At 34.9% G+C, this 17,039-nt stretch overlaps 1 protein-coding gene across 37 annotated transcripts in view; it reads right to left on the bottom strand.

The window, feature by feature from the left end:
• Positions 1 to 17,039, bottom strand: part of LOC144291790 (uncharacterized) — a 186,377-nt gene that overhangs the window by 102,135 nt on the left and 67,203 nt on the right. For 18 of the 37 annotated variants that reach the window (XR_013359311.1, XR_013359313.1, XR_013359312.1 and 15 more), the window contains one exon: positions 13,950 to 14,021. The exons of the other annotated variants lie outside the window; for them this stretch is intronic. Coding sequence is in view for 1 of the 18 variants with exons in the window: in XM_077861570.1 (XP_077717696.1) it covers positions 13,972 to 14,021 (50 nt within the window). In the remaining 17 variants the exon portion in view is untranslated. The remainder of the gene's footprint in view (positions 1 to 13,949; positions 14,022 to 17,039) is intronic. 37 annotated transcript variants of the gene reach the window in all.

Here is a 17,039-nt window from a genome sequence, read left to right on the forward strand (position 1 = left end):
ATGACAGAGTCTTCAAAATTCTAGTCAGGGGCATGACTTCAGCATTGCCAATTTTCCCATAGAAACTGTTAAAATTATTAACAATTACTTAAAGTTTCAAGTAACAGCTGTGTCACTTTTACATTTTATTGATGCTGCTTTTTTTTATCTACTTTGGGTTTTTACAGTCTTTTTATTTCTTCCAAAAGACTGCAAAAAATATTCTTCAAGTTTATATTTTTCCACAGAGAATTGAGAAGTATTATTGCTAGTATTTATTTCACCAAAAAATGTATTGCTTTTTTTCATAAAAAAAAAATGACACTTTGGGATCTAAATTGAGCATTTTCAAGACTTTGTAAATTTTCATCCCTTTGTTTTGACAAAAAAAAGGAAAAAAGTAAAATTCCTATTATTGTTTCTGAAATGAGAAGAGATACACAATTCTCAAAGCTGATGTTTCTGTCTCCACAACTACATTGCTCACTTTCTAAAACATAAATGTGGCTGTGAGGGTCTCAAAACAGCAGAGTTGAGTAACAAATAGCAGAGGATAAAACATATGTGTTCTTCTGGACTGAACCTCAAAGCATAATCCCATCAATGGAGTATAATAGAGGGTCAGATGTAGAAAGTCATTTTTGATTCAACTCAAGTTCCTTATTTCATAGAAGATGAAATTAAAGCTCAAAGAAATGGAATATGTTAAGTCAAGTCTTTATTTGTCACAACCCATGAAATATATAGCAATGAAACCTTACTGCTACCTCTTGTATCTGATATCAATGTACTTTTCATGCTGGAGTTTAGCCAAAGAATGGAAATGAAGAATGAGATATATTTAAGTTGTTCTTCAGAAAAAAATCAATATACAATCAACAAATATTTATTGAGTGTGTACTATGTATAACTCTGTCAGTTACATCAAGAAGTTGCCAACTATAGTAGCTCATGAAATAGATTACTTGCAGTAACATTCTTAACTCATTTTATGGTTAGAGTTAGCTTGGTTCTCTTCATTTTCTCTTTCCAACTGTGATGAAAGATACTACTGAAACATCATATCCAAAGATCATATCCTGTCAAACCATGAATTTTATTTCAATTTCCAAGAGGGTTTCTGTGTGGGTGTTTCAACATTCATTAATTGCACTTGAGCCATATTTTAAAAATATTTTACCTTACCTGAATGTCTTTCATATAAGGTTCCCCAAGGATACTACAAATGAGCAAGAGTCACTTTCAAGTTTCAAAACAGTTCTGCTAGACTGACTAATGGGGTTTAAAGGTCCCCAAATCAAGATGATGTAAAATTCACTGGACTTCTGAGCAGGCAATCACAGTAAGGTTTTGAAACAAGATTATAATCATCATTGGAGTTGGCTATAATAAAGGAAAGATGGAAGTAAATCTTAAGGGAATGAGTCACAAAAACCAGACTTGTACCTGTGTGTAGAGTTTTAGCATTTCAGAAGTGGGAGGAAAATTAGCTGTCATTTATTGTAAATTACTTCCCACTACATGTGAAGAAATTGAGGCCAAGAGAGGGCAAGGGACATATTCTACATCATACACTGAAGTGGAAGAGAAGCAAACATTACAGTCTATTTATTCTGATTTTAATAATTATGGCTATATAAACACTAAATGTGCTTCTTTGTGAGGCAATCTATTATAAAATATATCATTGGTTCATTTATGATTACACTGAGTTTAATCTGCTTTCCATAAATGTCGATAGTCATCACAAAGCTAACCTAAGTGCATTGCACATGAGAACTTGTTCATATAGGCATTAATATCTATTCATTCTCCCCTAATTATTTCCTCCCTTTGGCTCTCAGTGAACCTTACACATTTCACTTCACCACTGTGATCTGATTTTAAAACACAGTAAAACTAAACCTCTCTTCTTCCTTCTCCCTTAAAACTGTTTTATTTGTTTTAGTTTAAGCAGGGTAAAAAAAAAAAAATCATGTTAATTTGCATTGAGTTTACTGTCAAATGAAACCCTTAACAGAAGTACAAACCTGTGGAATGGAATGGGGCATTAACCATCATCTCATTTAGCTATCCCTTTATGCTTGAATCTCCCCTGCAAAATACCCCCTTGAAGTGGCTGTCCCCTGCCTACATTTGAACAGTTCTAGTGATAGGGTACATATTACTTCTCAGGAGAGTTTTTTTGATGTTCAAATAACTCTAGCCAGAAGCTCTTCCTTATTTGGTGCTGAAATCCATATCCCTGTAGTATACAAAAATTGGTCCTACTTTGCATTCTTGGGGCCATATAGCCTCATGGCAATACTTCACATATTTACAAGCAGCTGTCTAGTTCTCTTTAAATCTTTCCTACTCCAAATGAAATGTTCCTTATTTCCCTCAACTGTTCTTACATAATAAGGTTTAGAGTCTCCCTTAACTCTCTTGATTATCTAATTTCTGTTTTCTGAAACAAACTCAATTTGTTTATATCTCATTTCAACTACTATATAAAGAATAAAAAGTGTTTCTTCAGATGTATCTGGCTACTGCCAAATATTTTACTTAATATAGGGTAGTAATAAATTCCAAGGTCACAATTTTCTTTTTGATGACTACTGCTTTCTAAAGATTCATGTGAAACTTGCTAATAGCTAAATCTCCTACCTCTTTTTCTAGATGTGCTCCTGCTGCATCTTTTCCATGCTAAATCTCTGCCATTAGGACTTCAGAACCAAGTATGAACATCTATCAATTCACCTTAAATTTTCCTGTCTTAAATTTGATCCTGGGGGTTTACTTGTCATGTTTTTGGGAAGAGAGATGCTGATTTGGTCCTCCATATATTTATTATTTCTTCCACTTCATTCTGTCAGCAGTAGTATAAATATATCTTTGATTTATTTATTAAGTCATTGCCTTTAAAGAATACAAAGAACAAAATGGGGCTAAGGGTAAAGTTCTACTGTACATACCTAGAGACTTCTCTTTAGTGTATAATTCCATTCATCAGTCATATGGACCTTTATTTTATTTTTTAGATTTTATTTATTTATTTGAGAGAGACAGACAGGGAGAGAGAGAGCATGAGCAGTGGGAGGGGCAGAGAGAAAGGGAGAAGCAGACTCCTCACTGAGCATGGAGCCCTATGTGGGACTCGATCCCAGGACCCCCAAGTTCATGACCTGAGCTGAAGGCAGATGCTTAACCAACTGAGCCACCCAGGTGCCCCATGGACCTTTCTTCAAATAAAATATAGTGTGGAAGCACAACAATTAAAGCAGAGCTTATCATATTGAAGAGCTATGCATATAAATGCACACATACACACACTTCTAATTTCTTGTCTTTTCTGGGTCAGTGACATTCTCCCAAGTACCTCCATGAGATCTTTAGGGAATTCCAGAACATAGTTCGAATCACAACAATAACTACATTTTGGAAATTATTCTCATATAAGTAATGATTCCATCTGTATTATCTGGAATAGAAGATTATCATGAGATACTAATAAATGTTTAATAAGAATTAAGTTACATGATATATTCTTTCTCAAATTAGTCTTTAGATAAATTTTAATGAAATTCCCAGTGGAATTTTATTTTTAAGTGGATAAAATAATTTTAAAGTTCATGTGAAAAATTAAAATTCACAAACTTATAGAAAAATTAGAAAACAAATAATCATAAAGCTATAAAATTATAACAGTAAGGGTAACAGTCAATATCCAAATTAATATAATTATTTATGTATACATATTTAATGTCCATAATAATGATTGGAAATCCATGTTAAAAAATGCCTTAGCTGTATCTTTTATTTTATTTTATTTATTTATTCATGAGACACACAGAGAGAGAGAGAGGCAGAGACATAGGCAGAGGGAGAAGCAGGCTCCCTGTGGAGAGCCTGATGCGGGACTCAATCCCAGGACCCCAGGATCATTACCTGAGCCAAAGACAGACATTCAACCACTGAGCCACCCCCATGCCCTCTTAGTTATTTCACCAAAATAAATTCCAGATAGAATAAACATTTTTAGGGGAGGAGTTAAGATGCATAGTAGTAGGGGGACCCTATGTTTGTCTCATCCCTCAAATACAACTAGAGAATTATCTAATCATTCTGAATATCTGAGAAATCAACTAGAGATCTTAGAAAAAAAATGCAGCAAGTCAACAAGTAGAAATGTTTAGAAGGTAGGAGGTGTGGAGATGAATCTAGTGTAATATATATAGCTCAGGATACTGCAGAGGGGAAGGAGTTCAAATAACGAGGCTATAGTAAAGTATCATAAGCAAAGGAACACAAAATAAGAACTTTTAGAAGTCTGCTAGTGAGGATGATGCCTGGCTTAAAGGTGATCATGTAGTAAGTGAAGCAGAATCACAGGTGTGATAGTGTGGTCTCAGGATCCCCAGGACCACAAGAATGGGGGTGCCTGAGTGCAGTAGGGTTCCCAAGCATCAGAATGGGGAGGCCTGTGGAGAACGGGGGGTCTAGGTACCGGCTTTCTGCTCTGCATTGCCATATACTGCGAACTGCTGCTCGGTTGTGCAATTGCTTTCCTGGGAGGCACCCAGCAAAAGGCAGAAGCATGGCAAGGCCACCTTCCCTCTCCTGGGAGAAATAGTGCAGGTCTGCACCACAAGAGTCCATAAAACTTGGAGTCTTGATAACTCAGTCACATACCTGAGATAAAAATGCTTGGTCACAGAGTTCTGATGGAAACCAGGGAGACAAAAGTGTTTGATTGCTTTTCTGTGAAGGCTCACTGAGGAGTAGGGAGTCCAAACTTTCAGCTTCTGGATTAAAAAAACAGCTACAGCCATATTCCTCTGGCCCGTCAGTGCTGAAAGCCTTCAGGGAGCAAAACACTGCCACCTAATAGAGTCCAGAGCTCTTTCTTTTCTTTTTTTTTTTTTTTTTTAAGATTTTATTTATTTACTAATGAGAGATAGAGAGAGAGAGAGAGAGAGAGGGTGTGGCAGAGACACAGGCAGAGGGAGAAGCAGGCTCCATGCAGGGAGCCCCACATGGGACTCGATCCCGGGTCTCCAGGACCAGGCCCTGGGCTGAAGGCAGTGCTAAACCACTGAGCTACCTGGGCTGCCCGAGTCCAGAGCTCTTATACTGAGCTTTGCCTCTGCACACTGGAGGCCCATTTCCACTAGGGCAAATCCACCTGAGAATCAGTGCAACAGGCTCCTCCGCCAGAAGATTAGCACAAAAAACTCAGTCTGACCAAGTTTACTGATTATAAAGGACTGCTAAGCTTCAGCTCTGGGAGAAACAGAATATAGCATTCTATGCATTTTTATTCTTTATTTTCTTAGTATTATTTTTTCAATTCTTAAGTTTTATTTTTATATATGCTTTGTATATATGTTATTTTTGTTTCCTTTAATTGTATTTTATTATATATGTACTCATTGTTAAATATATATATATATATATATATATATATATATATATACACTTATTTTGGGATCTAGTTTCTTTTAACAAGCACATCAAAACACACCCAGGTTCTAAGTTTTTCATTTTATTTTGTTTTGTTTCTGTGGGTGTTCTTGTTGTTGTTTTTGTCTCTTTCTCTTTCTTTCTTCTTTTCTTTAATGGACAAAATGACAGGCCTGAGAAATTCACCCCAGAAGAAAAAACAGGGGGTAGTACTTACTGCCAGGGATTTAATCAATATGGATATAAGTAAGATGTGTGAACTACAATTTAAAACAGCAATTATAGAGATACTAGCTGGGTTTGAAAAAAGCACGGAAGACACTAGAGAATCCCTTCCTATAGAGATAAAACAACTAAAATCTAGTCAGGCTGAAATTAAAAATACTGTTACTGAGATACAGTCCCAAGTAGAGGCCATAAAGCAAGGATAAATGAAGCAGGAGTGTGAATCAATGATATAGATGATGAAATGATGGAAAATAAGGAAGCTGAAAAGAAGAGGGGGAAAAACTATTAAATCTCGAATCTTAGAGTACTCAGCAATTCCATGAAGTAAAATAATATCTGTATTGTAGGCATCCCAGAAATAAGGAGCAAGAAAGAGGGGCAGAAGTTTTATTTAAATAAATTATAGCTGAGAACTTCCCTAATCTTGGAAAGGAAACAGACATTCAAGTCTAGGGGGCACAGGGAACCCCTCTCAAAATAAAAAAAAAAAAAATAGGTAAACACTTAGATGTATTATAGTGAAGCTTGCAAATTGCAAAGATCGAGAGAAAATTCTAAAAGCAACTTGGGACAAGAGGTCCTTAACCTACAAGGGTAGACACATAAAGCTGGCAGCAGACCTGTCTATAGAGACCTGGTAGGCAGGAAAGGACTGGCATGATATATTTAACATGCTAAATGGGAAAAACATGCAGCCAAGAATGACAGCAAGTATGTCATTAAGAATAGAAAGAGAGTTAAAGATTTTCCAAGACAAACAACAACTAAAGGAATTTGTGAACATTAAACCAGCCCTGCAAGAAATATTAAAGGGGATCCTTTGAGTGGAGAGAGAGCCTAAAAGTGACAAAAACCAGAAAGGAACAGAGATAATCTACAGTAACAGTGACTTTACAAGTAATACAATGACACTAATCTTTCAATAGGTACTCTAAATGTAAACGGACTAAATGCTACAATCAAAAGGCATAGGGCATCAAAATGGATAAAAAACAATATCCATGGATATGCAGCTTGCAAGAGACTCATTTTAGACCCAAAGATACCTCCAGGTTGAAAGTGAGTGAGTGGAGAACTATTTAGCATGTTAATGGACATTAAAAGAAAGCTAGAGTAGCCATTCTTATATAAGACAAACTAGATTTTAAAACAAAGACAAGGGATCCCTGGGTGGCGCAGCAGTTTGGCACCTGCCTTTGGCCCAGGGCGTGATCCTGGAGACCCGGGATTGAATCCCACATCGGGCTCCTGGTGCATGGAGCCTGCTTCTCCCTCTGCCTGTGTCTCTGCCTCTTTCTCTCTCTCTCTCTCTGTGACTATCATAAATAAATAAAAATTTAAAAAAATATTAAAAAAATAAAACAAAGACAATAAGAGATGAAGACTACAAAATAATAAGACATAAAAAGCAAAAAACAAAAAACAAAATAATAAGACATGAAGAAGGACACTGTATCATAATAAAAGGGTCTACCTATCCAACAAGGAGATCTAACAATTGTAAATATTTACAACCTTAACTCAGGAGCATCCAAATATATAAACCAATTGATAATAAAATTAAAGAAACTCGTTGATAATATTACAATAATAGTAGGGGATTTTAACACCCCACTCAGAGCAATGGAAAGATAATCTAAGCAGAAGATCAAAAAGGAAACAAGGGCTTTGAATGACACATTGGACCAGATGGACTTAACATATATTCAGAGCATTTCATCCTAAAGCAGCAGAATACACATTCTTTTTGAGTGCACATGGAACATTCTCCAGAATAGATCACATACTGGGCCACAAATTGGGTTTCAACCAGCACAAAAAGACTGAGATCATACCATACATATTTTCAGACTACAACACTATGAAACTTGTAATCAAATCACAAGAAAAAATTTTAAAGTACCACAAATATATGAAGGTTAAGGAACGTCCTACTAAAGAATGAATTGATCAAACAGAAAAAAATAAGGATTATAAAAAAATACAAGGGAGCTAACGAAAATGAAAACACAACAGTTCAAAACCTTAGGAATATAGCAAAGGTGGTCCTAATAGGGAAGTATATAGCAATACAGGCCTTCATCAGGAAGCAAGAAATGTCATATATACAACCTAACCTTACACCTGAGTAAGCTCGAAAAAGAACAGCAAATAAATCCTAAACAAAGCAGGAGAAGGAAAATAATAATGATCAGAGCAGAAATCAATGATATAGAAATTTAAGAAGAAAAAAAAACAAAAACAGTGGAACACATCAACAAAACTAGAAGCTAATTCTTTGAAAGAATGAATAAGATCAATAAACTCCTAGCCAGACTTATCAAAAAGAAAAAAGATCCAGATATATCAAATCATGGATGAAAAGAGGAGACAAAACACAACCAACACTGCCGAAATACAATTATAAGGGAATAGCATGAGCAATAATATGCCAACAAATTAGGCAATTGAGAAGAAATGGATGCATTCCTAGAAACATACACTACCAAAACTGAAACAGAAAGAAACAGAAAACCTGAAGAGACACATTATCAGCAAAGACATTGAACCAGTAATCAAAAATCTCCCAAAAAACAAGAGTGGAATTCTACCAAACAAATTAATATTTATTCTGAAACAGATCCAAAAGTAGACATGGAGGGAAGACCCCAACTCATTCTATGAGGCTAACATTACCTTGATCCTAAAAGTAGACAAACACCCTACTAAAAAGAAGATTACAAACCAATATTCCTGATGAACAGGGATGTAAAAATTCTAAGATACTCACTAATAGGATCCAACAGTAAATTAAAAGAATTAGTCACTATGACCAAGTGGGATTTATTCCTAGGCTGCAAAGTTGGTTCAAATCCACAAAACAATCAATGTGATACACCACATTAATAAGAAAAAGGACAAGAACCATATAATCCCCTCAATAGATGCAGAAGAAGCATTTGACAAAATGCAGCATCCTTTCTTGATAAAAACCTTCTGCCACGTAGGGATAGATGGAACATACCACAAAATCATAAAATCCATATATAAAATACCCACAGTGAATATCATCCTCAATGGGGAAAAACTGAGACTTTTACCCCCAAGGTCAGGAACATGACAGGGATGTCCTGTCTCATCACTATTGTTCAATATGGTTACTGGAAGTCCTAGCCTCAGCAATCAGGCAACAAAAAGCACTAAACGACATCCATATCAGCAAAAGAAGTCAAACTCCCACTCTTCGTAGATGATATGATTCTTTATGTAGAAAATCCAAAAGATTCCATCGTAAAATTGCTAGAACTGATACAGAAATTCAGCAAAGCCACAGGATATAATATCAATGAACAGAAGTCAGTCTCATTTCTATACACTAACAATGAGTCAGAAGAAAGAGAAATCCAAGAATTGATCCCATTTACAATTGCACCAAAAAACACAAGATACCTAGGAATAAACCTAACCAAAGAGGTAAAGATTCTATACTCTAAAAACTATAGGACACTTGTGAAAGAGATTGAGGAAGACACAAAAAAAATTGAAAAACATTCCATGTTCATGGATTGGAATAACAAATATTGTTAAAATGTCTAAGCTATCCAAAGCAATCTATACATTTTATGCAATGCGTATAAAATATCATCAACATTTTCCCAGAGCTGGAACAAATAAGCCTAAAATTTGTATGGAACCAACAACAACAAAAACAACAACAACAACAAAAATTTTGTACGGAACCAGGAAAGACCCCAAATAGTCAAAGGAATGTTGAAAAAGAAAACTAAAGCTGGCGGCATTACAATTCCAAACTTTAAGCTGTATCACAAAGCTGTAATCATCAAGATGGTAGTGGCACAAAAACAGACACATAGATCAATAGAACAGAGCAGAGAACCCCAAAATGGAACCTCAACTCTATGGTCAATTAATTTTTGACAAAGTCAGAAAGAATATTCAATGGAAAAAATGACAATCTCTTCAACAAATGGTGTTGGGAAAACTGAACAGCCATATGAAAAAGAATGAAACTGCACCATGTTCTTACACTATACACAAAAATAAACTCAAAATGGATGAAAGACTTAAAGGTGAGGCAGGAATCCACAAAAATCCTAGAGAATGAAAAAACAAAAAAAAAAAAAGAAAAAAAATCCTAGAGAATGCGGGCAGCAATCTCTTTGATCTAGATTGTGGCAACTTCTTGCTAGACACATCTCCAAAGGCAAGGGAAACAAAAGCAAAAATGAATTATTGGGACTTCATCAGGATAAAAAGCTTTTGCACAGCAAAAGAAATGATCAAGAAAACTAAAAGGCAACCTACGGAATGGGAGAAGGTATTCATTCACAAGTGACATCGGATAAAGGTCTAGCATCCAAAATCAACATCAGTTCAATCTGAACTTACCAAACTCAACGCCGAAGAAAACAAAAAAAGTCCAGTGAAGATATGGGCAGAAGACATAAAAAGACATTTCTCCAAAGAGGATATACAAATGGCCAAAGACTCATGAAAAAATGCTCAACATCACTCAGCATCAGGGAAACACAGATCAAAACCACAATGAGATACCATCTCACACTTGTCAGAATTGGGGTTCCTGAGTGGATCAGTGGTTGAGCATCTGCCTTTGGTTCAGGTCATGATCCCACAGTCCTGGGATCAAGTCCCACATTGAGCTCCCCACAGGGAGCCTGCTTCTCCCTCTGCCTATGTCTCTGCCTCTCTCTGTGTCTCTCATGAATAAATAAACAAAATCTTTTTTTATTTAATTGCCAAAATTAACAACTAGGGAAACAGCAGATGTTGGTGAGGGTGTGGATAAAGGGGAATCCTGTTCCACTGCTGGTAGGAATGTGAACTGGTGCCACCACTCTGGAAAACAGTATGGAGGCTCCTTAGAAAGTTAAAAATAGAAATACCCTAATAACCTAGCAATTACACTACTAGGCATTTATCCAAAAATAGTGATTCGAAGGGGCTTAAGCACTCCAATATTATAGCAGCAATGTCCACAATAGTCAAACAATAGCACAGATGCCCATCGACAGATAAATGGATAAAGAAGATGTGGTATATATATTCAATGGAGTATTACTCAGCCATACAAAAGAATGAAATGTTGCCATTAGCAGCAACATGGATGGAAGTAGAAGATAGTATGCTAAGTGAAGTAAAACAGAGAAAGACAAACACCATACAATTTTACTCCAATGTGAAATTTAAGAAACAAAACAGATGACTATGGGGGAAAGGAAGGCAAAATAAAATGAGATGAAAACAGAGAGGGAGGCAAACCATAAGAGACTCTTAACTATAGGAAGCAAACTGAAAGTTGCTGGAGGGGAGGGTCGGGGGGATGGGATATATTGGGTGATGGGCATTAAGGAAGGCACTTGATCTGATGAGCACTGGGTGTTATATGCAACTGATGAATCACTAAATTCTACACACAAAACTAATAATACATTATGTTAACTAAATTGAATTTAAATATTTTTTAAAGTCAATATAGAAATCTAAAAAAAAATAAAAGGTTTTTATGTAGAAATAATTCACAATTGCTAGGATGAAATGTAAGTGACTCTTCATCTAATACCTTTAATGCATTAATCCAATGGCAGTAACCATAAATTCTGTGACTAATTTAAAAGTTATATGTGAAATAATAGAACATAATTAAAAATTGAATTGCATAAAAGAACAATATTAGAAATGACATAAATAGCTTTACAAAACAAAATAATTTCCTAGGGATCCCTGGGTGGCGCAGCGGTTTAGCGCCTGCCTTTGGCCCAGGGCGCGATCCTGGAGACCCGGGATCGAATCCCACGTCAGGCTCCCGGGGCATGGAGCCTGCTTCTCCCTCTGCCTGTGTCTCTGCCTCTCTCTCTCTCTGTGACTATCATAAATCAATAAAAATTAAAAAAGAAAAAAAAAACTTTAAAAAAAAAAAATTATTTCCTAAGCTACATAAGAAAATTAATATAAAACATGGATAGGCAATTCATAAAAGAGGAACTATAAATGAGCAATAAACCTGAGAGTTATCAATCTCTCTGCAATTAAACTGACAAGATTCTCCATAATTTATGTTGCCAAATCTTTAGAAGACTGTTAATACCATATAAATGTGTCAGAAAATGGGTACTTTTTTTCTCTCTACGTGAAAGCAATAGATTATCTTTTGGGTGAGGCCAATTTGAAAACAAATTGGTGTCAATTTTGCTGTAGCCATACAATGAATAATAAAAGTGATTTTAAAAGATAATATAGGTGCATAATTATAATAATTTTAATAATTTATGCAAAATTATAGAAACAAGCCAGGAAAAGAGTAGATTACATCCCATTTCAGTTAAAAGTACATGTAAAAACAAATATATGTCTACTTTTTCCTGTTTAGAAAAATTAGCCCTAGGCTTTGCCTTCTGTATTTCAATCTTCACTTATACTCAAAAATGTATAACAATTTCTTAAAAATTTGCAGTTATAAATAAGAATCTTTTTTAGTACTTAGGTATGCAAGTACTTGAGGAAGTTAAAAGCTAATACTATATTGAGTTCAATATAATATTTTACAAAACACTTAAATTATTAAAAATATGCATGAGGTATTATCAATACTGTTGAAGTCTGGTAGGTAATGGCAAACCATAAATACTGAAAAATTCTAACCTCCCTAGTCCAACTACTTCAATAACACGGAGAACCACACATCATTATTTTTCCTAATTTCACATATAAATAATTACTACTAATCATGAAATGTTTACTATGTACCACACACTCTACCATTGAAAAAAATAACTTGTTGCCTTACTTTTATTATAAACTCTACATACATTACCTCATTTCAATTCTTCATAATAACTGGATTATGTGGATAATCCAGTTATGTGGATTTTATTATCATCATTTTATAATTCAAAGAAAGAAGCTGAGCGATTAAATGATTTTCTAAAGATTTATCATACAAATATATAAAGGACAGAACCAAGATTCAAAGTCCAGTGTGTCCTTCTTTCGAGCTTGGGGCTCATTTTAACATGCCATGTTGCACTGCAGGAATTACTTTACCTAAGTCAGTTACAAAGAAAGGAATGTAATAGTAGGACCATTTATAATACAAATAAAATAACATGAGCTCTCTATTCTTTAAAAAAGGGAAAAGTTTGAAGGGAAAATATTTACACCATTTCTATCCATGAAATAAAGATCTGTTGCAACTGAGAACCAAAAACGGACTAGAGTTTCTGTCTTGGACAAAAAAAGGAGGTTGAATGGGAAGAGGGATATCTGGATCTTGTTATCTCATAAAAGAAAGCAAACTAATTCATTCAATCCATGTGAGCAGTAACCTGCTTTAAGAAGCACTGGACTGGGAATGAACTGTGTTCTACTTGTCTTTCTTCCTATTTGTGACACCCCAAGCAAATACCTGGACTTTGCACACAAGGTTTAAGTTGCAAAATGAACATGGTGCATTAATCTTCAATTAGCATTCTTATCTGATGTTTCAATCACATTCTGATCCAAGAGGAAAATGAGACACCTTAAACACCTTAAAATAGTTTTATCTATTATGGGTTCATTAGGTAAAAAGATATTAGTAGCCTTTTGTAGAACTTCAACAACTATTTTGTCAAAAACTATAGGATAATGTAAGGACTGTGAGCTTTAGCATAAGAAAAATCCATTTAAATTCAACTTCACTATTCTTTATGTGGGCAATTCTATTCCCTAAACTGTAAACCACATGAAAACAAAGACATGAGTACACTCTTTACTACTGATTACCAAGAACTTTTGCAGGGCTTATATATAGTACAGTGCTCAATATAAGGAAAAACTGATTAATAAATTAATTTAACTCTTTAAATCTAAATGTAGCTAGCAATACCTACATCACAGGGTTGTTGCAAGAATGACTTAGATAATAGATGTAAAGGAAGGGCTCAATAAAGTTTTTCCCAATTCTAACTAAAGAAATAGATACTATCTATGTCATGATTATGCCACTCATTGCATTATCCAGAAGTCTCAGCTAAACCTAACAAAAAGGATGCTGAAAAAGATAATGAGAACACTCTACACCTAACATATTATATAAATGTGTGGTCTCTGAATTATTGATATATTTCTCTTCTTTCATTTCTCAACATCAGGATTATGGAACCATGAACAAACATACCTTGGATTGCTAAACAGCACTGCTTATTTCTGAGGATGTGCCCTCAATTTCGAAACTTAACTAGAGTCCAACTTTTATGTTTTCTACATTTCATTTGGATGATAACTGTGAGTACACTCACCTACTGTGTCTTTGCATTCTTCTCAATTGAGACTTTTCTCTGATCGCAAATTGCTTGCGGTTCTTTCTCTTCCTTAAAGAAACCAAAACAACACAACACAAAATCTAAAAAGCTACTGACAAAGGCTTGTCATTATTTTCTTTCTTCCTGAGAACCAGCATGTGAAAACTACAAAGAAAATCTCTTTACCCTCAACCTCAGGCAATTTAGTGTCAACCCTAGATAATTACATTCATAATTTCTCTCTTCTCTAATCTCAAAAGAATCCAAATAGGAGTTTTATGTCAATAGACACCCTACCAAAATAACATGCCCTTTTAATTTTTATGAATATCATGGTAGATACAAGTGTAATTGCAGCTTCTTCTCTATAACATAGAAATCAAATCGATTAAGAGATGTTGCTTGTACTGCTTTTTGTTCACTAGAAATGAGTATAGCATACTGATGTGATCTGTCATTAAATATATATGTGTATATATTATATATAATTTCATATATAGAGTAGTAGAGTGGAAGAGGACTTTAGCATCTAATTTTATAGATGTCTTGGATTGGGTTCTCCTGAAGAAACTCAGATGAGGATTTGCAGCAAGGAAGCACCCTCAGATGGGTAAGGAAATAGGAGAGGCAAGAAAGGGAAGAAGTCAAATATGGGTGCAATTTCAAGCAAAGTCTTTCCCTCAGACTAATCATGAAGGGGAACTCCGGAATGTAAATAACACCTCAGAGTTTATTCCAACCAGAAGATAAGAATTGTGCCCTCCCACTTCTGCACAAGGCAGTCTTTGGCTAAGGGCTGCTGCAGGGCCACCTAAATTCCCATGTGCTTTTCGCCCTACATTTTCTAGTAAAATGTGCCCTGTATTATAAAGAGTAGCAGAAGTACAAGTTATTAGGGAAGAAAGAACACAGATGTTGGGGAAGGAGCATACAGAAACAATACAAGGATCCCAGGGGATCTGACTGGAGCACCGACAGTGTTTGATACAAGGGATGAGGAAACTGGGTTGCAAGATAACTTATGTAAAATAGACAAGTCATAGAGTTAAACAGTGATAGAATCTCAGTCTCTTGAGACTGAGAAAATCCAGGACATGGTTGTGTTGATTTAAAGCAAATACCAGGATATGAACCACAGATAATCCCAACTAATTTAAATAAAGACAGATTTGTTAGTTTATGACTTGTCTTGCAATTTTCCCATATGGCAAGAGTAATTTAAAAATTATTGTTTTGGACCCTTCTGCTGCTAATGATATTTACAGTTCTAATTCATTTCCACTTTTAAGAACTCAGTTGAGCAGGCATTCATTCACACTTTGTTTTGAGAGACTTTTTTAAAAAATTCATTTTCTAGAGAAAACAATATAAATTACATGACAAATTAATTTGCTAATTCCACAAACAAAATTTAAAATTATAGATCCCTTCAAATTTTAACATAATAACATACTATTTTCCTAACATACACATTTGTGCTAGCTCATTTTTACTTAGTAGCCCCCAAATTTTTGCACATATTATGCCAGTCAAGAGTGTTATGAATGAAACTTCCTAAGTCTTTAGCATCTAGGAAAGGACTCTGTCTTTCACAGTTTTCATATTTGGACTTACATTAGATATTCTTCAATGAATATGTGCCCCATGTGATTGTGGTTTACAACGTATAATAATGAAACTGGTTGTGATACAATTATTGTTTCAACTTTCCTTAAAAATAGTTTTTATTATGAACTTTATTATTATCTTTTTTTTTTTTTAATTTAAGCCACCAGGAACAAAACTGGGAGAGAATTACAGAGGCATACTAAAAGATGCTTGAAAAGTTATTTCTTTTTTTTATGAGCAGATTTTCATTACTTGTCTACACAAAAGGAAAAAAAAAAAGTAGATAGAAACCCTGATAAGTAACAAACTATTCCCATTCTCTTTGTTTATGAAGGAAAAGAAGTGAGAACTCCTCTGCTATGAGGACAGATATCATACAACAGGATGGTTCTCTCTTCACCAGGAGGGTGGAAGTTGGTTTGACAATTGCTAATATAATTTATTTTAATAGCCTAAAAGAACACAAGAAGTCTTCTCAAGTTTACATTGTTATGTTTTGCATGAGGTGTATGAAAGCAATTGAAATGAAATGTGAAAGATATAAAGATTATGGTTAACACCTGGCACAGCACTTTTGCACAGTAGGCATTTAAAAGAGTGTATTGAATCTGCATATGTCTCCCTCTTAAAAATAATATAAATGCAAAGTTAATTCTTGATAATATATAATAAATACTATATTTAGATTGTGTTTCCATGATGTTGTCCTTGATTTTTTTTTTCTGACTCTTATTTACCTTTGTGTTTTCCACTCCCTAAAACTTTCTGTCCAGCAATGGGCCTTAGAAACCCAAATCCTTATTAGTTATCTCTCATCTTTGCCAGCCCATGAAATGTATGAAGATACATACAAAGGACAAAAACTCCTAAGCAAACCTTGTCCACTTATCCCCACCTATTCATCATTATTTAATTTAACATGAGGTGACAGGTCAGGATTTTAGACACACACACACATTACGTGCAAACTCAAAACTCTTTTCTAAAACCATATAGAAATAATTATTTTACTCATAACCTTTGGAGATATTTCATACTACTGGTTTCCTGATTGGTACTGATAATGAATATTTGATATTTATGTATACAATGTAGGTAGTGCCTTTTTCTTTTTTTAAAGATTTTATTTATTTATTCATGAGAGACAGAAAGAGAGAGAGGCAGAGACACAGGCAGAGGGAGAAGCAGGCTCCAAGCAGGGAGCCGGACGTGGGACTCAATCCCGGGTCTCCAGGACCACGCCCTGGGCTGAAGCTGGTGCTAAACCACTTGGACCACCGGGGCTGCCCCAGGTAGTGCCTTTTAATGAAACAAAATACATTATTTACTTAATAAGTAAGGTATTATACAAGTGGAGAATTAATCTCTGGAACATTTTATTTAACCTAGTGGTGGGACACCAGATGGCAGTGTCATGGCACATATACTGTTGCTTGAAAAGTGGATTTGAGCACTATTTAGACTTAAATAAAATCTATA

The sequence above is a fragment of the Canis aureus genome, chromosome 20 (assembly GCF_053574225.1).
Source record: "Canis aureus isolate CA01 chromosome 20, VMU_Caureus_v.1.0, whole genome shotgun sequence".
Taxonomy (NCBI): domain Eukaryota; kingdom Metazoa; phylum Chordata; class Mammalia; order Carnivora; family Canidae; genus Canis; species Canis aureus.